The sequence below is a fragment of the Planococcus citri genome, chromosome 1, assembly GCF_950023065.1.
Source record: "Planococcus citri chromosome 1, ihPlaCitr1.1, whole genome shotgun sequence".
Taxonomy (NCBI): Eukaryota; Metazoa; Arthropoda; class Insecta; order Hemiptera; family Pseudococcidae; genus Planococcus; species Planococcus citri.
Window position 1 is genome coordinate 38539963 of NC_088677.1, and position 23960 is coordinate 38563922.

The 23960-nt window shown below is 33.1% G+C and overlaps 1 protein-coding gene across 1 annotated transcript; it reads left to right on the plus strand.

Annotated features, from left to right (window-relative positions):
* Window positions 1–1586: 1586 nt before the first annotated feature.
* On the plus strand, window positions 1587–13093 carry LOC135831805 (membralin). The gene is made up of 13 exons (XM_065344587.1): window positions 1587–1809; window positions 2087–2609; window positions 2688–2926; window positions 3001–3143; window positions 3215–3294; window positions 3380–3533; window positions 3623–3866; window positions 3949–4039; window positions 4130–4187; window positions 4270–4353; window positions 4424–4556; window positions 7775–7874; window positions 11484–13093. Exons 2-13 carry the CDS (start codon window positions 2121–2123, stop codon window positions 12300–12302), a joined length of 2634 nt encoding a protein of 877 aa, XP_065200659.1. The 5' UTR covers window positions 1587–1809; window positions 2087–2120; the 3' UTR covers window positions 12303–13093.
* Window positions 13094–23960: the final 10867 nt, after the last annotated feature.

Below are 23960 nucleotides of genomic sequence, written 5' to 3' on the forward strand. Positions count from 1 at the left end.
TCACTTCAGTTAAAGTTCTAGATTAGGGAAGTATACGCATACGCCATTTTGGTTCGACACAACGGATGTAAACAACATTAGAACGTATGTACGCATACAATCTTACGTGTAAAAAATGCAATTTTTTCGATTGTTCGCGGGTTCGGGTGAATTTTTAAGTAGTTTCCAGCTAAAGACAATGAAATTTCCTATCGATTGATGTTAAATTTTTGTTATTTCGCGCAAAATTGACGATTTTCTGAATACTTATATTATCCGATTTTTTCATACTATATGTGTCAACTTTAAACTAAAAATACTCGAAATCTTCAGTGAACACACAGGTATTTTAATGTAGCAAAATGTTCGTAATTTCTTCGTCTTTAAAATGAGTGTTTATCGAAAGCTCTACATGCAACCGTTCAAAAGTTGTAGAAGTTTAAAGTTGCGAAAACAATGCAAAAACCAACCGCGGATGGTAAGTATTGAACTTTGAACTAGAATTACTCAAAATTTTCAACGAACACATAGGAATATTAATACAGCAAAACGTTCGTTATTTTATCCTTTTTAAAATGGGTCTTTACCGAAAGCTCTACCTTCTACCGTTCAAAAATTCTTGAAGATCAGAGTTGCGGAAAGTGTTCAAATTGTGTTATCACTGTTATCAGTCACTTAGTGTTGATTGTAGAACATTTTCCGCAACTCTGATCTTCAAGAATTTTTGAACGGTAGAAGGTAGAGCTTTCGGTAAAGACCCATTTTAAAAAGGATAAAATAACGAACGTTTTGCTGTATTAATATACCTATGTGTTCGTTGAAAATTTTGAGTAATTCTAGTTCAAAGTTCAATACTTACCATCCGCGGTTGGTTTTTGCATTGTTTTCGCAACTTTAAACTTCTACAACTTTTGAACGGTTGCATGTAGAGCTTTCGATAAACACTCATTTTAAAGACGAAGAAATTACGAACATTTTGCTATATTAAAATACCTGTGTGTTCACTGAAGATTTCGAGTATTTTTAGTTTAAAGTTGACACATATAGTATGAAAAAATCGGATAATATAAGTATTCAGAAAATCGTCAATTTTGCGCGAAATAACAAAAATTTAACATCAATCGATAGGAAATTTCATTGTCTTTAGCTGGAAACTACTTAAAAATTCACCCGAACCCGCGAACAATCGAAAAAATTGCATTTTTTACACGTAAGATTGTATGCGTACATACGTTCTAATGTTGTTTACATCCGTTGTGTCGAACCAAAATGGCGTATGCGTATACTTCCCTAATCTAGAACTTTAACTTCAGTATAGCCCATCCATGTACCATCTTGTACAACACTGAAAGAAAAAATCACATCACTGTCAAAAGTCAAAACCTTTCAAAACTCAAAACTAGATACTCAAAAAGTCAAAACTTCAAAGTTCAAAATCTATTCTATATAACCAATCAATTAGTTCACAAAATCAAAAAGAACACAAAATTTGAAAATAGTGTGCCTATTTCCATACCCGGGATCTTTCGTGTGCACAAATTTTTCTCTAGATGCCGCTGCAACTTCAGTTGTAGTGTTGTAAACATTTGATTATCCAGTAAGTTGTCCTATATTGTGATTCTTGCATGTAGAAGACTCACAAAAAATTTTGAAATGCAATGATAATGATAATAATCATCAAAATTGAATATTAGATACAATATTTGTTAAGGTATATTTAAATTCATTGTAAGTAGATCATGTGATTTCATTATTTCATTTAGAATCATAATTTCTCAAGTCCCTGGGGTCTTCTTACTGTCGCATATCTAACAGAGAATAGCCGAAGTGGTAAGTAATAATACTTTCTTCATTTGCCATTTATTTGATAATAGAAGTTCGAATATTTACCTAATTAAAATTATACGTGATATGTGATAAGACTAATTAACTACAAAGATGCATGTATAAATAGCGGAATAGGTAATTGTTCCAAGTTCATCGTTTTATCATTAATCGCTGCATTTATTTTCATAATCATCGACGTAGACTGTGTTTTATTTTTTGCTTGGAAAATTCAATACATTTCTGATTCACGGATGTAAAACACTTGGTAACTATGTTTCAGATATTGGTTTCGAGTCGATGGTGTAATTTTTATTATGTCCAATATTCAAGGAAATAATCCATCGCAACCTCTTGATAATTTAAATGAAAATATCACTTCGTTAGAACCATCAAATCCTTATTCTTCAGGGAGTGACGCTGGATTCAGCTCAAGTACAACCGACGGAGCTAACGTTACACCGATTTATTCTACAACAAGTAGACTCGTCACAAATTCAGGAGCTTCGATTCCACTTAGTGAAAACAGTAGTAATAATAACAATACTAATTCAGATACCAATAACAACAGTCGCAGTAGTACTAGAAATCATACGAACAATCTCAACGATAGTAACCCTTCTAATAATTACAATTATATTAACAACGTGAATGCCATTAGCAATAACAGAAATACAATGAATGTTCCTTTATTGGGAGTTCGCGATAGATTATTTCATGCCATATTTTTTAAGGCGTCTGTAACATATGCACGATCTGTTCCGTCTTCAGTTCGAAGAGTCATAGAATTCCTCATTTTATTAAAAGTAAGTGACTAGAACAGCAAAATATATTTCTGAAATAATTTATTGTTGGAGTTGTAATCGTTACTTTTATCTTTACAGGCGGTAACGGCTTTTTTCATGTTAATATATGTTCATACAACGTTTATACATAAGCCAACCGAATGTTTGAGTCATTTGAAGAACACTTGGCCAAAAGATGGCATTCTTAGAGTAGAAATTTTGAGAAATGGTGGTGCGGAGTATACTATTGAAAATTCATACGCAAAAGAAAGACGAATCGAACAGCAACGTTTTAATGAAATGAATCTTTTATTAACAACTTTTAAATTTCCGATGGAGTAAGTATTCTGTCTTCTGTCATACCTAGCGAAACGGCGACTCAAAAATTGACAACTTCATTTTTTGTGATTAGATGGCCTAGCGAAGTACACCTGGAATCTTCGTTGGACGAAGATACCCCATTTCAAGAGACAGACAATAAAGATAAGGACAAAGAAGAAGTGTTATTTGCTGATGAACCTATTGAAAACATATCTTCTGTCGCGTGGATTGACGGTAAGAAATAAAATGTTCATGGATTCGTTTGTATCTTGCTGTACTCTGACGAAATGAAATTTGATTCGTAGGTAACAAAAGCTTATTCAGTTCGGCGTGGGACGACATCAGCCAATTTGGTGGAACTCAAGATTTTTCAAGAGATAAAGATGTAATTTGAATTTTAATGCTGTTCTATTCTCGTGTAGAACTAGATATTCGTTCTTATAGCTATCCTTCCATTGTTTCGCTTCTAGTTTGAAAGTGATATTGGTGCAAATGGACAGTTCAACGAAACGTTACTCCAATCATCAAGTGCTTCCAAAGACACGACTGAAAAAAGTCAGTCCCATCGCACGTCTTCTCCTTTGAAAGAGTCTGTATCAGAAATGGAAAAATTAGTAAGAGCAGGTAACATTTCAATTTCATGGTTTTTAATATCAGTATTATACAATGTATATAGATATATCCATTACTACGAACAAAATGTATCATTGCAGTGTGGCCTGAAGAAGAATACATTTTGGAATTTTCATTGGAATACGGGTTTTTAAGATTATCTCCTCAAACTCGAGAAAAGCTAAAGATACCTGTGAAAATAGTTACGCTAGATCCGACCAAAGATACTTGTTTCGGAGATGATGTAACTCGTTTCATTCTTGAACATTTTATTGGTTACGATGATTTACTGATGGTCTCTATCAAGACTCTCGCTGAAAAAGAAAATAACAAAGGTTTTCTCCGGTATGATCTTTATAATGATTCGTTTTTAAAGTGTAATGTTCACTAGAAGATAGAACTCATTGCACGATGTTTATTTCAACAGAAATGTTGTTACTGGAGAACATTATCGATTTGTTACGATGTGGATGTCGCGAGCATCTTATTTGTTTGCTTTTGGAATGATGATAGTATTTGTAAGTATTTTTCGGTCAACTTCACTTTTTTTTCGAGATAAAAGTTTTTCATTCTTTAACTAAAATTACACATGTTGGCTTCTGTTTCAGACTCTTTCTCTTACCATTTTATTAAGATATTCTCACCATCAGATTTTCATTTTCATCGGTAAGTACTGATCAGTGATCACGCATTTCATCGAAGTTTTGAATTGAAAATTCATACTCAAAATCGATATTTTGTTTTACAGTTGATTTATTACAAATGTTGGAATTCAACTCAGCTATATCATTTCCGGCTGCTCCTTTGTTAACAATTATTTTGGCGTTAATCGGTGAATATCAAATTTCCATGGTTTTAGTGATGCAAGTTTTCATCTTTGAGTAACAATAATTTGTTTACAGGTATGGAAGCGGTAATGTCTGAATTTTTCAATGACAATACGACGGCTTTCTATATCATTGTAATTGTGTGGATATCTAACCAATACGAAGCGGCTTGCTGTTATAGACCTATAACGAAAAAACATTGGGTTAGGTGAGATATGTTTTCATTTTCATTTTATAGAATAGTACTAATGGTAGCATTTTTTGTCCTTGAGATTTTTTAATGAATTGTTCGAGTGAGACTGTTGATTCTCGAGTCGAACGTTTTAAAATTAATGAGAATTACCCTGTGCAGTACATATTGCGTGGTTGTAAATGCAACCTCTTACGACTCGAATTCGTTTTTTTATTATATTTTTGCATCAATTTTTAATAACCTTTTCCTTCAAATTATGCACATCTACATATATCTGAGGGGGTTGTGTTGTAGTTGCAGTGAATCTAGTCGTTTAAAATTATTTGAGAAATTTTTTGATACAAGAGGTCATATTTCATTGATAGTTCGTTTTTCTATACATGCAAATTTAACAAAATGATGTTGGGTAAAAATATACTCGCGTTATCATTCATTCGAAGAAGTGATTATTTTTTATTGCAATGTGTAAACTTTCGTATAAACAACAAACAAGCAAAACATGAAATGGAATCAATTTCATATTTGGATAGGAGAAAATGATCAAAATTAGAAACGATTTTTTCCTTTTGTTAAATTTATAAATTATGTATTCAAAGTCCAACTCGTGTCGTTATAAAGTAGTAAAAGTAATCGTTCATATTATTTTTTGGTTAACGTTTGTGCTTGTTAATTGAATGCACTTCAAATTGAAATTTTTTACTTTTTATCTACTCAAGCGGTAAAGCCCCACTCAGTAGAATTACTCGATTAATGTTCCGTACATTATAATATTATTGGTTATTTAAATTGAATCGCTGCATGATTTGATTGTATGTAATTTTTATCGCATGGCATCGTCAAGTTTAGTTTTCACGTCACGTTGTTTTGTTTGAAATAAGTACTTGCGCTCCCTAAGGGAGATACTTGATTGGCTGATGAATTTTTGAATTGGATCGCAAAAAATTGAAAAAATTGTCCAAAATATACCCCGGATCAAATATGTGCGGGCTGTATTTCATTTTTTGATTTCTTCGGAGACAGTTAAAATATTGATTAAATTGAAGTATGAAATTGACATCCTATCGATTCAGGTTCAAATTTTTCGTTTTTGCTCGTTCAAATTCAAAATTTTCTCTAGCTATTTTTTTTTAAATAAAATGAAAAATTCATCTTATACAAACGCGTAACGTTCACGGCTGCCATTGAGTTTATTCCCGAAGTTTGATCTTCGGAACCGGTTTGCTGCACTTTCTAACTGTGCAGTGTGCGGACTTGTTTTTTCATTTTTTAAATTTGAATCAGCGAGTACGAATCTTTAAAATTGTTTCCTACACCCATCGACGGGGTTGAGAAGATTAATTCGAATTCTTACGGAATTCAATTTCGGCCTTTCTTACAGGCAATTTTCGATAATATGTGGAAAATCCAGATGTTTTTTGAAAGCTTTAAAACGGCGTAGGACTACCTCTGATCGATGTAGAAGGTCAACAATAAGGTGGAAGTCAAATTTTAGTTTTCATTTTTTTAAAATTTGGTTTTGATGAAAATATTCTTGCAACACTGATAATGATAAAAGGAAAATTGAAATAGAAACTTGACTCACTGATGCCATTTAGCTAGTTGGTAAAAAAATTAAGGATTCTTTAAATGTCTTTAATGAAAATAAAATACATCAGAAACAACTCATGAATTTCTATTGCATTGCCAAAGAAGTACTTGAAAAAGACACAAAAAAAAATAAATATTACTCACATCGACCTTACCTACCCAAAATACGTTGGTGGAAAAAATATATTGTGCCCTTTTTTAAATACATTTTTTTGATGTAAAAATGAGCAGCTCGATCATCGATATCATATTTATAAAATCATTTGCATGTTGGACTTTTTGATTGCGCGTGTTTTATGGTCAAACACATAAAACCTGTAAAAAGGAGGAAAATAAGGGGTTTTTCGTCTCTGCGGGGAATATTTTTATTCCTCGATTGTGTATACGCGGCGAATTCTTCGGTAGTGAAATGTAATGGCATATGCATGTCGATGTTCTTAACAAAACCGGGGGATGCCAATTTGACTCTAATAGCATGATCTTACCAGGCGTGTTCACTTTAATAAATGGAATAAAATAATTTGATCTTTTAAATTGACGAATTTACCCCTAAATAAAAATAAGGGAGAAAATAAAGAAGAAAGTTGATTACGAGTTATAATGATTTTTTCGAGAGAACGTCCCCGGCCGCAGTGTAAAAATAAGTCCAGCCAAGCTCAACTGTCCCTGTTCTACGTAGGAGAAAATGAGGGTAGTAAAAAGAAGCGTAGGTATGGAATGTATCCTTTCCTTACATCCAGGTCAAAATATTTTAATTTATATTATTTACGAAAGAAAAAAATCTCTACCATAAAGGACCTTTTTTGGGGGTGAAATATTTAATTTCAAGCTTCGAGATGGCTGTCAAAAAGCTTTTATCAGCGACGAGAGCAATGTTCCCTTTTTGTTGGAAAAAAATCTCTTATATTAACTTTCATGTCCAGCTACTAGCATTCAGATACAAGCTTCATAACCATTATCGGATTTAGTTACACTTGCTCATTTTTACTTCATACAAAAAATATGAATTATAGTCGCGTGTAAAATATAATGCTTTTGAAACACGTATTACGAGTATATGTATAAGAAAAAATTCCAAAGAATGTTTCCTTCGTGAAGAAAAACCTCCTGTCACGTCTGGTGATTATTTTTCTCATCTAAATTTATTCTGTAGACCTTATACCTACAATAGGTAGAATTCACTTATTTCAAGTCTTCCACAAGTAACTAGTTCGGTATTTAAAAATTGAATTATTTGTATCGATATAGTTTATTCTCTTTTTTGAACGTAAGTGTTTGCTTTTTTTTCCCATTTTTTCATTCTCGAAAACGACGGTTTACGCGTTGTTTACTTTTTAATAAGTTTCAACCAAGTTTTTTTAAAGATTTTTTTCTTTCGCATTGAATTTATTCGAATCAAAATTCATTTCTGGTGTTATTTTTGCAAGTTCGCCATTTTTGCGTAGTTTCAACATTAGATGTATTACGTAGCCTATTTATTTGGTACTATTTCAACTACCTACCAACCAACGTTTGGTTTGGAAGTTGGCGAAGCTAGTACCTACTACCTACATTCATCATTTTAAAACAATAATGTCAATATTTCATTACTTCTGCGGAATAAACTTCATCTGTTTTCACATTTTATCACGGATGGTCTGTTGCAGATTTTTCTACCTGTATCATTTCTCGTTTTATGCGTATCATTATCGATTCAACGGGCAATACAGTGGATTGGCTCTCATCACGTCTTGGCTGTTCATCGAAGTAAGTAATTTTCTTAGCATTTAACAATGAAGCGAATTTAAACCGCTGTCACGTTAAACTTCAGAAAAATGAAAAATATGAAAATGTTATACTTGCCCACGTATCCGTTTAATCGACTTACGTGTGTTTTTCCGAGTACATATTCTATCGGAAAAATAGGTACCCAATTTGAAATTCGAGAAAATAAGCAGGTGAGTTGGTTTGGAAAAATACAAGAAAGCGCGGGAGAAGGTAACGCGTTACGAACGTATTCTGTTTGTAAAATCTGAGCGACTTGCATTTGACAAGTTGTTTTAAAATTATTCTGTTGGTTGGTTTGTTTTTTTGTTTTCGTTTATTGTTATCTTTATATAGCTACACAAAAGGAGATGCTGCCGCAAACAAGATGAAGGGCCTTCGATAAAAGGGGAAAAAAAAGAATTGTTCGAGTTTAATTTTTAGCTGGAATGGTATTTAAGAGTGAAGAGATGTTTGAAGTTTATTTAGAGATGCAGCCTAGTTCTACAGTACGTTGGTGTTAGATTGTGGTGTAAACTAGAAACTACAAGTTTTAATAAAAGCCTATAGATATGCTACTAAGATATTCAATCTCCTCCATCGGTTCCCCAACCTAGTTCGGCCCCCTCTTACGTACTGCATTCTTTCAATTCCTGTTTTTTTTTCAGTCTTTTTTCGCAAGTATTGCATATTCACTTCAAAACATTAATAATGATCGAGTATTTCAAAAATGTACAAAATGCTCAAATTTCCAAAAAGTTTTACTTTTCTCCTATTTATCCCACCTTTTGAATTTTTAAATTATTATTTTTTCATTGTTGTAGTTTTTCTGGAAATTGAAAATTTATGGTCTTGAAATTCCGACGTATCCTCCTCTCAAAAAATATTGTATGCAGTTTCGTATAGGTATTTGAAAAAATTTCTTGGTTAATAGGTTAATGCCCCGTTTTTTATTGTTATCTTGCAATTGAGAGACCTGGTCATAGAAATTCTTTCAGTAAAAAAATGAATTTTTGTGTGAGAATAAGATAATTTATTAAGATTTTTTCCCATTTGAATGGTGCTATTCAAGAATGTCCTATCGACCGATGGGACCTTTTTGAGGAGTTCATGAAATTTGAATCTCTGACATTTTCTGCACACAATGGTGCAAACCGCAGCGCACTGTGTGGTGTTTTTCACAAACAGCAGCCATATGAAGTTGGTGAGGCCGGCCCACCACAGTGACTTGGATGGCAAAAAAAATGGCGCATGAGGTTTTACAACAAAACTCAAGAGTTGGAAGTAGTGATTTCGTAGTAATTTTCAACGAGGAATTCGAATCCGATGTCCTTTTTTTTGCCCGACCCCTTGGGGGAGGGGGAGTGGGGTGCGACGGAAATCAAATTTTGTAAAAATGAAAAAAATCGAGTGATTCTGAATTTAATTTTTTCCTCAAGAGTTGGTGTTTTAAACTTGTAAATTATATACCTAACAAGTTGTCTGAACTATTTCATGTTTTTGGTGGGTTTGAGAAGGAATAAAATCGATTTTTAGGTGGAATAACCGCAAGAAGGTCCTGTCGTTTCAAGAAGGTGCTATCAAGGTCTCTTTTGTAAAGCGCTCCCATGGAAATATTGGCGATGGGAAAAAAAATTACTACGCAGGAAATAAATAGTGGAAAGATGCTTCTGTTCAACAAAAAAAACCGGAGCTCGCTATATTATTGTAAACCAAAATAGCAAAACACTGAAATATAAAAATGTGTTTTTCTCAAAACCAGTTTTTTGGCGATAGGACCTTCTTGAATAGCACCATTCATTTGTTAGTTACCTTCTCTGCTGAGAGATGTTTTGAAAATGTTTAACTATTGTTCCACTTTTTTTCACATTTTTGAAAAAAGATACGAAACGATTCCAGTTAAGGGCACATACATTTCCTCTTGAATTTTTTTTCTAATTTATTCCTAATAGGTGGTATAATTTTGGAATTCTGGTAGAATCTCTGTTCTATCCTGGAGTCAGAGAAAAATTTTAATACCAGAATAACACTTTTTTGCATGCATCATTTTCCAACTGCTTCTGTTGGCTGTTACGAGCAATCCGTTTCAAAAATTGGACCTTACAAATAATCGCGTTTGATTTATTTACACTACCAATATCGCTAGTTACTAGTTTAAAAAAACTGTTTTCTACGGACTGGCAATTATTCACCTGATTTCAAAAATGCCTGGCTTACGAAAGTAGCCTTATTTGCGTATGAACTTGGAGTACCTAAGTACATATTATGTACAAGTACGTGCAATATGCATCGCATCGGATATGTGTTATGTGTACTTTTTGAACGTATGTATCTCGCAAATTCTTGCGACGAGCACGAATTTTGCTAAGCCGTCTATTCGATGACATTGCGTGTTGAAATAGAACCACGAAACGTTGTTACGCAGGTAAAGAAAAATGGTTTTGAAAAAAAAATTTCGGGAATTACTCGTGCATCGAAAACGGAGACCGAAACGGTCGAGTTATTTTTATGCCATTACCATTTCTAATCCTCTTATCACGGTTGTTGATTAAAATAAAAGGATATCATCTGTTAAATTTGTATAATAGGAGAATTTTTCAAAATTACGAGTATGATAAAACGAGTCGCGATGATGTAGGTAGGAACTATAGGAATAGGAATGTAGTTTGAATGAAAAACGTGTATCGCGAAATCAGACAATTGAATTTTTTTAAATACTCGAACGAGGGCGTGTTTAACGACGATGACGTGAAATCGGTTATTGAGAAAAAATTTGATAATTTCATTTTGTGACGAATGTAAATTTTCAATAATGAATGCGTAACGTTGGCGTCGTTGTTAACTGAATACACTGCACGCTGTTATATTTTGGCTGCCAAAATTATTTAACGACACTTGGAGAAAACAGCTTTACAATCATTTAACACTGATTATGTCTACAAACGAGTAATTTCCATATAAATTTGATTGCGGCAAAAAGGGAAAGCGTCAAAAACGATTATCAATGAGAAAACGATAGCGTCATATTTTCTTTGTCATTGTGCCACCCTTTGCCTATGAATGCTCTTTTAAACACGATGGGAAATTAAAACGAAAATAAAATCTGTCACTGGAATTACCATGCGTGTTATCATCGTTTTCAATCGGTACGTTGGCTATGTGTTCGTTTGAATGACGTGAATATTAATTACGTTGAAATAACGATTAGATTTTTTTTTCCTATTCTACGCTGCATTCGATTATAAGAAAAGAAAAATTACGTATTCGCGGATGCGGCAAGAAGTCTAAGCGCAATGACCTGTCATCACGCGTTGAAGTCATTAAGTCGCCTCCGTCAGTATGCAAAGCCATCGAGACTAATGTATTCATATTTTAACGCCGTGTTAATTTTATGTGCAGCGCAGCGCCATCCCCTGTTGTCTGTTAAAACTGTTGAAATGAAATGCTTCTGTTCGATGTTTTGGAAATGATCCGTGCCATTCTGTCGAGCATTCTTGAAAAAAATTTTAAACGGCCATAAATCCACCTTTGGGAAAATGCTCGTATTGTTTAGCGTGAAAAAAGACCGACTTTTACTAATACGCGTAATTTGTTTGATTTTTTTGTTCGCAGCATTCGATGATCTATTTCTATCACCATTACGAATTACCCTTCGTACTACAACGTCATAATTTGCAGCAGTTCATTATGGCCCAGCAAACAGCGGCAACTAACGATTCGGTATCATTTTTGAATCGAGCCGATCGTCGTAATGAAGACGATAGTAATACGCGAAACGCTGCTGGTAGACCTAACAATGGCGGTGGCAATGCAGCCGTCAGCACCGGCGCTGGTTCATCTTCTGCGAACGAAGATGTATCCGTCGAGTTGAGATCGCAGAATGAAATGCAATCCATATTTTCAAACATCACCAGACGACTGTTGTTTCGACGTCGACCGCACAATAACGTACCGACGCCGGAGACTTCGGATAGTATAACTCAAACGTCAGCGTTTTACGCCGACCAACAAGTGACCACCGGTCAGTACGTGAACGAAGAACAGGGTGCTTTATTCGGCCCTCAACAAGTACACGAACAACTGATGGAGGATATCGGTGCCAATGGTCGTGGCCGCGATTCGCACAAGACCGCCGTTAACGCGATGAGTTCGTCCTTCAGTCCTGATATTATCGCGTCCACTTCGAAAAGTGTCGTATCTAGTCCGGACGTTGTGACTTCATCGTCTACGGAAAAAACAGCGGCTACCGTGGCCAGTACGGCGACAGATTACTCTCAAAATCGAACTCAAACGACGATTAATTCATCAGCATCGTCTAACAACCTATTAAATAAACGATGTTTGTCCGATGAAAATCCAAACAACGATGTAATTAGAACGCAAAACGACGACGATACCGGTGTCCGATTGGAACCGGCGAATATGTCGTAATGGCGAACGATCGTTTATTTTGTGTGCGTGGTTTTTTTTCGCCCATTTTATTTATTGTTATTATTATCAAACATTATTATCATTATTCAATTGTTCGAGAAAAGCTTAATACTGTACTGCGAATCGTAATTATATTTACGCTTTTATCTATGTCCTTTGCAATACACCTCTTGCAAAATGTTTTTTAGCAAATAAGAAAACTAGTCATTTATGGTATTACCGTAAAGAAATTTCCCTCAATCTGTCGATACCTATCTACATTTCGTCTTTTTATCTTTTCGTTTTTTTTTTTTTTTTTTTTTTTTTTAAATCATCAACCTACGACGACTGGTTACTCCACGAATGCGGATGGATAATTCATGAAAGAATCCTGCTATCGCGATGTCCATAGCGTTATGCTTAGGTACTTTACTTAGTGTTTTGAATGCATGTTGATTAAAATTGATGTTACCAGCAGCTTTAATACCTAGTTACATATTTTGTTATATATCTTATTAAATGTGGGGAAAACTTTTAAGCAAAGCTTTTAAATGTTGCGGTTTTTTCACAGTAGGTAACTACAGTACTGTACTTGCTTCGATGAAAACCTTATCAGTGATTAGTTGCTAATGAAAAGTTCTTGGTAACTGATCTCATGTTTTTTCTTATTTTCTTTTCTTTTTTCTTTTTTTTCATTTAAATAAATGTGTCTTTTTTCTTTTATTTTTTTAAGCCGGTGCGATGTGCGAGTTATTCTAATTGAAAAGTTGTTTTGTTAAAATTGATGATACTTATACATTTTTTTTTTATTATTATGGTTGTTTTATTATTGTGTGAAGCTGCGTAAAATTGAAGAAGGGTATTCGCAAAAAAAAAGTGACCAAACTACGAGTAAAAACCTAGATTTAATCTACAATCACAAAAAATAACTTTTGATTAAAATATTTTCCATTTTAAAACCGTCATGCGCCATGAAAATATTTTTACTTCATCTCGGTATCACTGTGGTTGAATGCTGACGAACGATTCACGGAACACCCTGTGTTTTACATTAGACGCCCTGATAGTAATTTGTGTTCAAAATCAGAATTCGGAAAATTCAACTGATGCAAAAAATTACGCCAATGTCATCTACTTGATTGAAAATGATTTTATGGCGGCTTCTTATTGATACACATAAACCACAGTCACATGTTATGCCATGTACCCTTTAATTTAATGAAACCGTATTTTTTTTTTATGCGATGTTGCGCCTATTAATTGACAAGAATCATTCGAAGAAGAAAAACGAAATGAATCAGAATGGAAAGACTAATCTTATTCAAACGAATTACGAAAACAAACACCATTAGTAAATGCGATAATAATCTACTTACCAAACTGACATAGTTGTGAAAACACCTTTTATTTTTTAAGGTGTTTTTGAATGCCCCATCATTATAGTTCGAGTTATTTTTATTCGCGAGTTATAGTGCCATTGTTTAATCAAAATGATCGGAACAAACATGTTTACGAGCATCTCCAAGGTTAAGAGTACTCCTTTTGTACCTACATATTTTGTAGAGATCTGACTGCAACCAATTCATACCTAATACCTACCCAACTATGTTTTAATTTGAGTTAGTGAAAACACTGAAAACGATCAGTAGTATACACAATGAAATGTGCTTGGGAGTATCGAATTCAAGAGAGATAGGTAGGCTGAATTCATCAAATCATTTACACTCCTTTTGTTTTTTCTGAATTCACTTGCTGTAAATAACAATTTTATGCTGTTTTTTTTTCTTGGTGCATAGAAAACTTGTGTGGATACGAGTGTGTACCTATTTCAAGAAAATACCTATATAGCTACTTACCTTTTACCTAAGTATACATTTTTATAAGTATGAAATACGAATAGGAAAGGGTATAAACATATGATTACTAAAATCTTTATGGGTATAGGTATTTTACGGAAAGGAAAATTTACTTTTTACATTCGATTAGCTCACTGATAAATATTTAACCAGCCGCGCTGAAGAAATGACACTTCATTTTCCACTAGAATGAAAAGCTATCATAAAAACAACCCTCAAATTCGCAACATTTTAGTTTATTCAAAATATCTTCCGGAGGTATTCTCCAGTTGATCTGAAACAAAGTGACAGGGTAGTTTCTTACAAAACTAAACTGACGAATTATGGCTTTGATTGGTGCCACCGCCAAAACGACGTTTCATTCAAAGATTTATTCTATACAAAACAGAGAAGGTTGGTAGGTAGGTAGGTAGGTACCTACATGAAATAATCCAGAACAAACTGGAGCTGGTTACGAGTACAAAACATTCACGGCAGCCTTCTTCTGTAAGTACTACCTACGTATTATTCTGAAAAAATTCAAAAAATCTTCGGGATTTTTTTTTTTTTGAGATACCGTTAAACGCTTTAATTTTGGACACAACTTTTCAACTAAGTATAATAAAAAAGTAAAACAGTGAAAAAAATGAAACCTGGAATATATTTCTTTCTTATACATTTTCTGGTAGAAAATTGTTCATTTTATTTCCTTTTGATTTTGTTTAAATCGATCAAATTTTCTTGAAAAACCTGATGTCCGAAATTAGGACGATTGACAGTACCTATGAAAGAACAACGAAAAATTTCATAAATTTTGTTGATGTGTGTTTTTTTAAAATTAGAACTCCTGATAAGGGGATGCCTCTCTTGATTTTTATTCATACGTACCTACATAAAATGTATGGAATAATTTTTAAAAAATGTCATATCGCTGCCTCTGATGCCATGGTATGATTTTGATTTCATGTTACTGAGAGAAACCAGACCACTGAGAATCCATCGTGTAAATATGACCTAGGTAATCCAAAAACTGAAGGCGATGGAAGAATCATAAAATTTGAATTGCGGCCAAATGGAATATAATGTGAACCGTCAAAAATTGAACTTGAAGCTAGCTTTGGTTGTCAATGAATTACCTATGTGTGCTAAGATTTACCTCAAAAAGTTTTCTTTTACATGACAATTCGAAATATTGAAGTGGCCTTTCCTGGTCCGTGGTCCCTCATAATCTTTTCAATTTTAATCAACTTTATATACAATTTTTTACTCGTCAAAATGCACAGAGATGACAGATATTCGTACCTAGTACCTAGTACCTACCTACTACCTAACACTAGATAAAAATTCTTTTCAGCTTATACGTATGAGCGCGAATGACTCCAAAAGCTGATAGGTTACATTTCCAAGCCTTGGTTTGAAAAATCGCGCTCTCTCAAAACGATAAATGTGATCTTACATAAATACATATTGTACTCGTACGTAGATATGTATTATATTTATATTTTTTTCAATTTAAAACTAAAGAAACACGTATGAAATGTTTCCTATATCGCAAAGACTTGATAAAAGCTGTAGCAAAAAGTGTTGGATAGTTGAATAAATAATTGAAACAGAAACAAGCAACAAATGTATCACCGAGAACTCATTTAAATTGAAAACGAAACCCCACGAAGCCAGTAAAGCATTTGTTTTCATTAGAACGTTGATTAGCTGAATGTCGTGAAAGTTGGAGGTGATCGGGTGGTGCCCAGTATCGAATTCTATCGCCAATTATCGTCGCAGTCGTCGGCGGCCGAGTAAATAAAATAACTTTCTTTTCGCCTCCGTCCATTTGCTGTTCTCTTTCATTACTTTTTTCTTTGTAAGGTTTCCTTGCAATATAGGGGAATATCAATTGATGTGGCGCCCAACAAGTCACTTCGAAATTATTTATGAAATTGTATACTGAACGGGATACCTACTTCGTTTAATCATTCCTAATAAATTTTCACATTCTGCGAAAAAAAAAAAGGAAAGGAAAAAAATACGTACTACTCGGAACTCTATGGTGTGTACTGTGTACTTCTGTCTTTGGGGTATTTTTTTTTCTTTTTTTTTTTCAATCCACTTCGTAATATCCTCCTTTACCTAACGACTTCGATATCTGCATAGTATTCCAGCATTAACACATGTAAGAAAAACACGATACGGAAGTTTTTATTGTTGACCAATGTTGAATAAAGAATACGATGAGAACATTTTTTATAATAAATTCTTCATTTTTCGAACAATATTATTGTTTGTAAAGAACTTGATGTGGAGTGAAATGGGGAGGTACCATGAATACGAATCTGCTGATATCTTTTTAATACATTGCGTGTATAGGTACCAATTTTAAAATTGAATTTTCCAGATAAAAATTCACTTGAATTAGTTGGTATATATTTTAACTACCAAACTATTACTTTTTTTTTACAATTTTCTTATGATTTTAAGCGTTGTTTGAAAAGTTTTAAACTAGTACCCTAAAGAAAGTTTTTTGTTAAAAATATGTGTTGGCAAAGTGAGATAGATGCATTTATGATTGGTGGACTGTTATCACCTCAGTCCTACAACCAATCATGTGCTACCGTCTTATTATTATCATTCACTGTGACCAACCACAACATTTAGCAGAAAACTTTTTTGGGGTTAAGTACCTACTACGTGTACGTATTATAAGTAGGAACCTGCATAATGAAAACTACCTACATACAGGGTGCCCAGAAATATCGAGCACCCCTAAAAAAGTTTTCTACTAAAATACTTTGGTTGGTCACAGTGAATGATAATAATGATAGCACATGATTGGTTGTTGGACTGGAGAGATAACATTCCACCAATCATATGCATCTATTTCACGTTGCCAACCTATATTTTTAATGAAAAACTTTCTTTGGGGTGCTCGATATTTCTGGGCACCCTGTATTACAATATAGGTTTGTACCTACTTACCCTCCGGCCTCTACTTCTTGTGGAACGTATTCACTGTTTTTTATTTCAATTTTTCTAGGTTTAAATGCTTCGAAAATGAAAAACTTTCCCGAATATAAAATTTTCAGCATTCGTAAGAGTACCTACGTATTTACTATTATTCAACGAATGCACACGTAGCAGGTATGTCTACTTAGTTGTGTACGTAAGCGTATAAGGTCAATTTTTTTAAATATTATCCGCAGTAGATTTTGAAAGATGAAAATGTAACACCAATGAGTGGTGAGTAGGTACGTAAGAAATGAAACATTCAAATACGAAAAATTAATAGAAAAAAGAAGAAAACAGCAAGAAATGAGGAAATATTTATGCTCATTAATTTTCATCTCCGGTGCACGAAATACGTAGCCTTTATACGTACCTAATAAGATGAATTTTCTTGGTAAAAAAAAATCGAGAAAACAAATAATTTTGCTACAGTACGCGGAGACTGGGGCTATAATAACCAGAGGGATGCTACAAATATGTAGCACTTTTTAGTTTGCGCTAAAACAACTACATAACCTACCTAACGACACCTACCAAGCAAAAAAAAACTATCTAAAATCTGAGAAGAAAATTTATGAACGAATTAAAATGAAATTTTTACCATGAGTGTGAAGTTCGGCGGTTCTTTTAACGCGAAAACGAAATTCCTAACTGTATAGATCTCGCGAATGCAGAATTTTTCGAATGATTTGAAATGAGAAAATCATTATCATTTGGGGAATATTAACGATCGTCAATTTTGGCCATAATTCACATTAACTAATTTCATGCGTTGAAGTCGACTATATGTACAAATAGGAAAAGTCTTCGCAGTAAAAAATTGATCCAAACAAAGCGAGAAAAATCAAATCACGAGCATTTTAAATTTCAGCATCCAAAATATCACGGTCCTGAAAATATGTATTCGAAATCAATGATTAAAATTTCAGTTCGATCAATCTACTCTAGCACGAGTAATCGTGTCCGCAATCGATCAATCGAAAGTTGGAAATATACATTGCTAGAATGGAATAATGATCAGAGTCGACTATAAATGCCTCCAAAGTTTCATCTTCAAGGAAAAAACTTTCGCATATTTGAGTTTTCTGAGGGAAGGGGGAGGGATACTTGAATATTTTGAAAATTTGTAGGAAAAAAATAAGAAGGGAGTATTAATTTGCATCTTTAAAAGAATAAAATAGTTACCCCTAAAACAGAATATGTAGGTACCTATTTTTTTGTCGTTCAAAATTGAAATTGTATAAAAACACGTTTTCCCCGTGTTTGTATTGAAATTTTTACCGAAGTGTTAGTCTTTAAGGTGGCTTTTCATTCTTTACTTACAAAAATTTTGTTTACAAACTTTTTTTTACTAAAAAATTGCTGATTTTCATGAAAAAAAATCTGTACATTTTAGCCCTCCAGGCCTCCAACTTGAAATTAAATCGTCGTGCTAAAAAACTGCCTGTTAAAAAAACGTTTAAAATGAAATTTCTTGCAAAAATTTCTTGTTTTTGCATCAGAATGCATCGAAATATCCACCTTTTCAAGAGGAACTCCTTCGATCCTTCGAATTCGAACAATATAGCTTCCTGAATGGAGTACTCATCCTCTTTTTTTAAAAAAATCGAAAATTGAAGTCTGTAAAAAAAATTGAAAATTTTTCATCTCTGGACAAAACACATTTCTAAATTACCCTTTTCACAAAACAAAACCTCCCTTGCTCTCAATGGTTTGTATTGAGAAGGGGGTACCGGAGTAACCAGAAAGGAATAAAGAGGGTCATTTAAAGAAAGTCCGACACAAAAATTAAAATTTTTAAAGATGAATTCCTTTTTGTTTTTTTTAAATTGTCAATCCCCCCTCTCCTTCTCTTACCAAAAATGAACCTTTCATCATCAGTTCGAATAGGTACCTACTATTCAAAAATAATTTCCACAGTAATGGCGTATTTCCGCATGAAAAGACACGCCTATTCCAACCAGTTCAGTAATAAAATAATTGGCAATATTTTAGGAAAAATTGTCAAATTTCTATTTTTTTTAAAAAAAAAACATAAAATATGTAAGTAGGTAAATACAAACATTAAAAAAACAAAACGTAAAAAAATTTGAAATTTTGTCGAGCCTCCAAACAAACATAAAAAAAAGATCAGAATTGTTTTTAATGGGATCTACGAGATAACGAAGAATATAACTGAACAATCCCTTTCATATTTGAGACACGTGGACGAAGGTGCCTAGTTTTAATGTGAAATTATTATCGATCACATTGTACGTATCTCTATCCAATGTATATCTAGCGTATGCACTGAAGCATCAGTATACATTCTGTAGTATAGGTACCTATGTATCAAATCATAGTTATTAATTTAATTACGATCGAATTAAAAGCGAAGTTCATTTGGGATCGGGAATAAATCTTTAGCTGGAAAGTATTCCGTTACGACGCGTATTTATTGATATATAGTCTAGTAAAACTAGAGAAAGAACACAACGCGACACAAAAAGAATGCAAGGTAGAGCAAGATAGAAAGATCCAAATATTTCAATATAAGCTAATGAGGTAACTACGGCGAGAACGCAAAGTGGAAGGGAGAGAGGAAAAAACGGCTATTATCTCAAATTTCAAGCTTTCAAATGCGCCCTGTGACCGACAATTTTTGTCGGACGGGACGACCGGCGCCATTCTTCGTGACGTCTACAACCACTAACGCAGACATATCCGAAATTAGGGAGGAAACTACTGCCGATCAATGTGCCACTATATTTTTCTCTTCTCTTCTTATTTTACCTTTAGTTTTATACACACTACGATGGAAGTATCCATCAACATGACACAATACCAAATACCCCTTTTTTTTCTCCCTTCCCAATCATAATACCTACCTATAGCTATCGCGTACACTTTTACAAAGAAAAAAAAATTAATTATCGAATTTACTCGCTTAATGAATTGGTTGTCTTGTCTACAAATCAAATTCCATGTGGAAAATATTGTATCGGTTTTTCTTTCAACTTGTTGAATGTACCATTTATTATGTACACATAAGGAAGTTAGGATACGAGAGGCAATACAATATAGACTATAGAAATGACCGCAGAAAATGATTTATTAAAAGTTACTCGTACAATCGCTTGAGATTCAATGTTAAATGACTTTCAGAGCGATTCAACTTTATTAAAAATACCCTCATGATGTTATTTTGTTGACAAACTTTCTTCACTTCGAAAGTGAGGTATTTTTATCAGATTATTTCTGTCTTGTCGCTTAAACTGTGTATACGTATCGATAAGTATATTTTGACTTTATTGTTTTTGTAAAACTACCATACAGGTAGATGTAGGTATGTACATATAAGTTTTTCTTTACCTATGTACCTATTTTGTTGGTGAAACATGGTACCTATGTGTTGTGAAAAGGATTTAGAAAAATACATACGAATATAACTACGAGTAGATACGTTCGAGAGATGAGATTAAGTACCAGAATGTATTTCAATATTCAACGTTTGTTACACGTTGTCTTAATTCTTCATAATGTAGGTACGTATGATTTTCTTAAATACTTACGTGGGTACTTCCTTCGATACTCACCTATTCTATATTTACTCATTATTTCGAGTACATAGTTACGTAACTACATACCTACCTATGTATACCTATTACTTATACTTACCAACATTTTTTCACAAATGTGATTTACCTCAAAGCTAAAAACAAAATCTGGGTCATTTCACAGCAGGTTTGCTAAAATGTTGAGAAAATTGTTTCTTTTTTTACTCCTTTTACTTTCTTTTTTGTTTGTGCTTCAACATTTCTTTTTCGTTTATTCTTTCAACTTTTTATCACCAGTCAAAAATCGAAAAATATACAAGAATATTTTTTTAAATGGTACTAAAATTTGATTTTTTTCTTTTATTTTTCCTTTCTGATGATCATTCCATCTCCACTCTTTTATTTAGAATAAGTAGTGTGTTTAGGTAATAAAACAAAGGACTTAGGTACCTTCACAAAAGTTTTTCGAATATTTTTCTCAAATACCTACAATCTTCAACAGCTGGTGTAATTCAATCATAGTTACTTTACTTACCTACTTCGCTTAATCTCCATTTCATTTATTAACTCACTTGTTGATAGGGTTGCGAAATCTAACATGTATTTTGATAAATCAAGTTTTTTAAAAACACGTTTTTTCCTTTGCAAAACGGAACTCCCTTTAGAGCTGCAGATGGGCACTTGGACAGAAATTAAAACTTCAGAGAAATTATATACACTTTGATTGTGTTACCCACTTCTTTTCATAGGTATACCTACCTTAGAATCAAAATTGAAACTAAAAAGGAAACTTTTTTAGAAAAAAAAGAAGAGAAAGGAAAGCATTGGTTGAAGAGAGGGATGGAGAGAAAAGGTACGTACATCACACTTCCAAATGTCACTTCAAAAATACGTTTTCCTTTAATTTTTGGAGTATTTTCCGTTAAAACTTGAAATAACATATTCTTATATTTAAGATCAGTTGGGTAATAATAAGCAATCTTTAACTAATACCTACAAGCTAAAAAATTCGACAAGCTTTCATTTAGGTCATGATATACTCGTACAGCAAGACAGTAATTTATTTTTTCTTCATGGAAGCTCTCAACGAGTACATGACGCTAAACATAAGTACAAGGAAGGGTCAATTTTGATTTTTAGGGCCCCAAATTTGGAAGACGGGAAGCTAAAGTACCTATACATATAACAAATTGTTCGGAAAATGTTCGGATAGGTACAATATATTCTTGATGAATTTGGCCAGGTAGATATGCAAATGCACGCTACAGGTTGATTATTTGATTGTGGCATTTTTGAAGTTTTGGGGCTCCATAAAATGAAACCGATGTTGTACAGCGTCATTATTTTGTGAAAAAGTCTATCAAAAATGTCCATAAATAAGATTGGAGTAAGTATTCATCTGTTGCATAAAAATTTGTTCTTTGAAATACCTACTTTCAAAATAAATTTCACTGGGGAAAAAACAAAAAGGAAATAAACGTCAGTGAACATATTTTATTTGATAAGAAATGATGAAAAATTTGTTCAATTTGCATTGCATCAGCTAAATAAAATAACAAAAAATTATTTCTCTCGGTATTAAGTGATACAAATCGTTTATCTTGCTGCACCGCGTATACACACATAAATGTACATATTACACCTAATCTTTTCACTTATTCGGCCTACGTTAGGAATTTTTGTTGTTTTTTTTTCTGTCGTTTTGACACAAGTTTATTTCTATTTAAAACAGTTAACTTTTATTTTTCTCAGACAGGTTTTTTTAAATTATGTAATTTGAAAGTAGTTTTTTCAATTTATGTTGGCTTATATAACAAAGTACCATACACATCAAGCTACATATAAAAATACAAATTTTCGAGTAAATAATGCGTACTTACTTTTGTAAATGATATTATTTCTCACACTTGGAACGAACGAAAGAATTGAAAAAAAAAAATCATCGAAGCTTTAAAAATCCTGCACAGTGCTTCACTAAACCCATGCTCGAATTTTTTTCAACGTTTCAACAAAAATTTGCTGGGTATACACACAGAGAAAACCTTGTTTATGTGCATCTCTATATGTATCGTTCCCAAAAGGAAAAAACCTACATACGCGAGAAAAATTTCCTCAAAATATTTTTCAGTTTAATATTTCGACTTATTTAGGGCTACTCGAGTTAATCGCAACTCGTAAGTAGGTATTCAGAATAGTTAGGGTAAAGCTGTATTTCTGCATCTCGCTTTTTAGGTTCATTGCTCTGTAAAATAAGAAGACTGTATCGGAATGAAGTTTCTGGCCCGACGTTCGTTTGCAATATGAAACGAATACTCATCTTTTAAGCCAATTTGGCGCAACAATTCGGCGTTGGACTTTTTATTAGGCACGTCAACAGCCGAAGAGAAACGTTCAACTAATTTTGTTGCAAAATGGTCCCGTTTATTTTATTATTTTTCCAACCTAAGTCGCTAATTAATGCAATTAACTCGATTTCAGAATTTTTGTTACATTGTTAAAGCGCCATTATCATCAAACAAATGTAACCAATTAGCGTGAAAAACATTCAAATATTTACCTACACTTGTGCGAAATTTTCTCTCCCTTGTGTGCCTATATACTTAAACAAGTTTCGAGTTCTCATGGTTCATTCTCACTTAAATTATTTCGTTTGTGTTATGCAAATGTCAAAACTTTGAGTTTTTATAGGTGAAGTATACCCGCGCCTATAGTTACCTGTTTTTCCTCATCGCCTCGTGTTTTTCTTATTCGAGAACTAATAAAATTAATCGATGTGGTTAAGAAGTGTTAAAAATGACTCGGATGTTTTTTGAATGGCGTTAGTAAGTATAGGTGAGCTATAGTTGTTTTAATATTCGTGGTATTGGCTGATTTTGTGATTTTTATCAACGTGTTTTTCAAAGTAGGTATCGTTCTTTTAATTAATTTCCCGAACAGAAATTTTTAATTTTTTATAAATCGAAACTTTTAAAAAGTATTTACAAACTCATCGGTAGTTTATTATACCTAATCGTCTTAGTGAAAAAAATCGTCATTTTGAATTTTCTTTCTAGTGAGAAAAAATTTTGTAAGTATCGAAATCAGGAAATGTTGAATCTAAATAAAATTCACGACTTTGCTATTTAAAAGTAAGAGCATGATTTTTAAAAGCGTATAGACCAAGTACAGTAAGTAAGTGATACCTGATAGAATTTAAGGTACCTACCAGTATGGCGGCTTATAAAGCTCGCCAAAATATGTTTGCGGAATAACACTGGTTATGAAATGGAGATTTTTAAGTTTTTTTTTGTTTTTTTTTTACGAGAAGA

Bases quoted from the DNA above. Each gene is read 5' to 3' on its own strand.
- LOC135831805 (XM_065344587.1), top strand. From the start codon at position 2,121: ATGTCCAATATTCAAGGAAATAATCCATCGCAACCTCTTGATAATTTA. The intron at 2,610-2,687 runs GTAAGTGACTAG...TTATCTTTACAG, and splicing joins AATTCCTCATTTTATTAAAA to GCGGTAACGGCTTTTTTCAT. The intron at 3,144-3,214 runs GTAAGAAATAAA...TTTGATTCGTAG, and splicing joins TTCTGTCGCGTGGATTGACG to GTAACAAAAGCTTATTCAGT.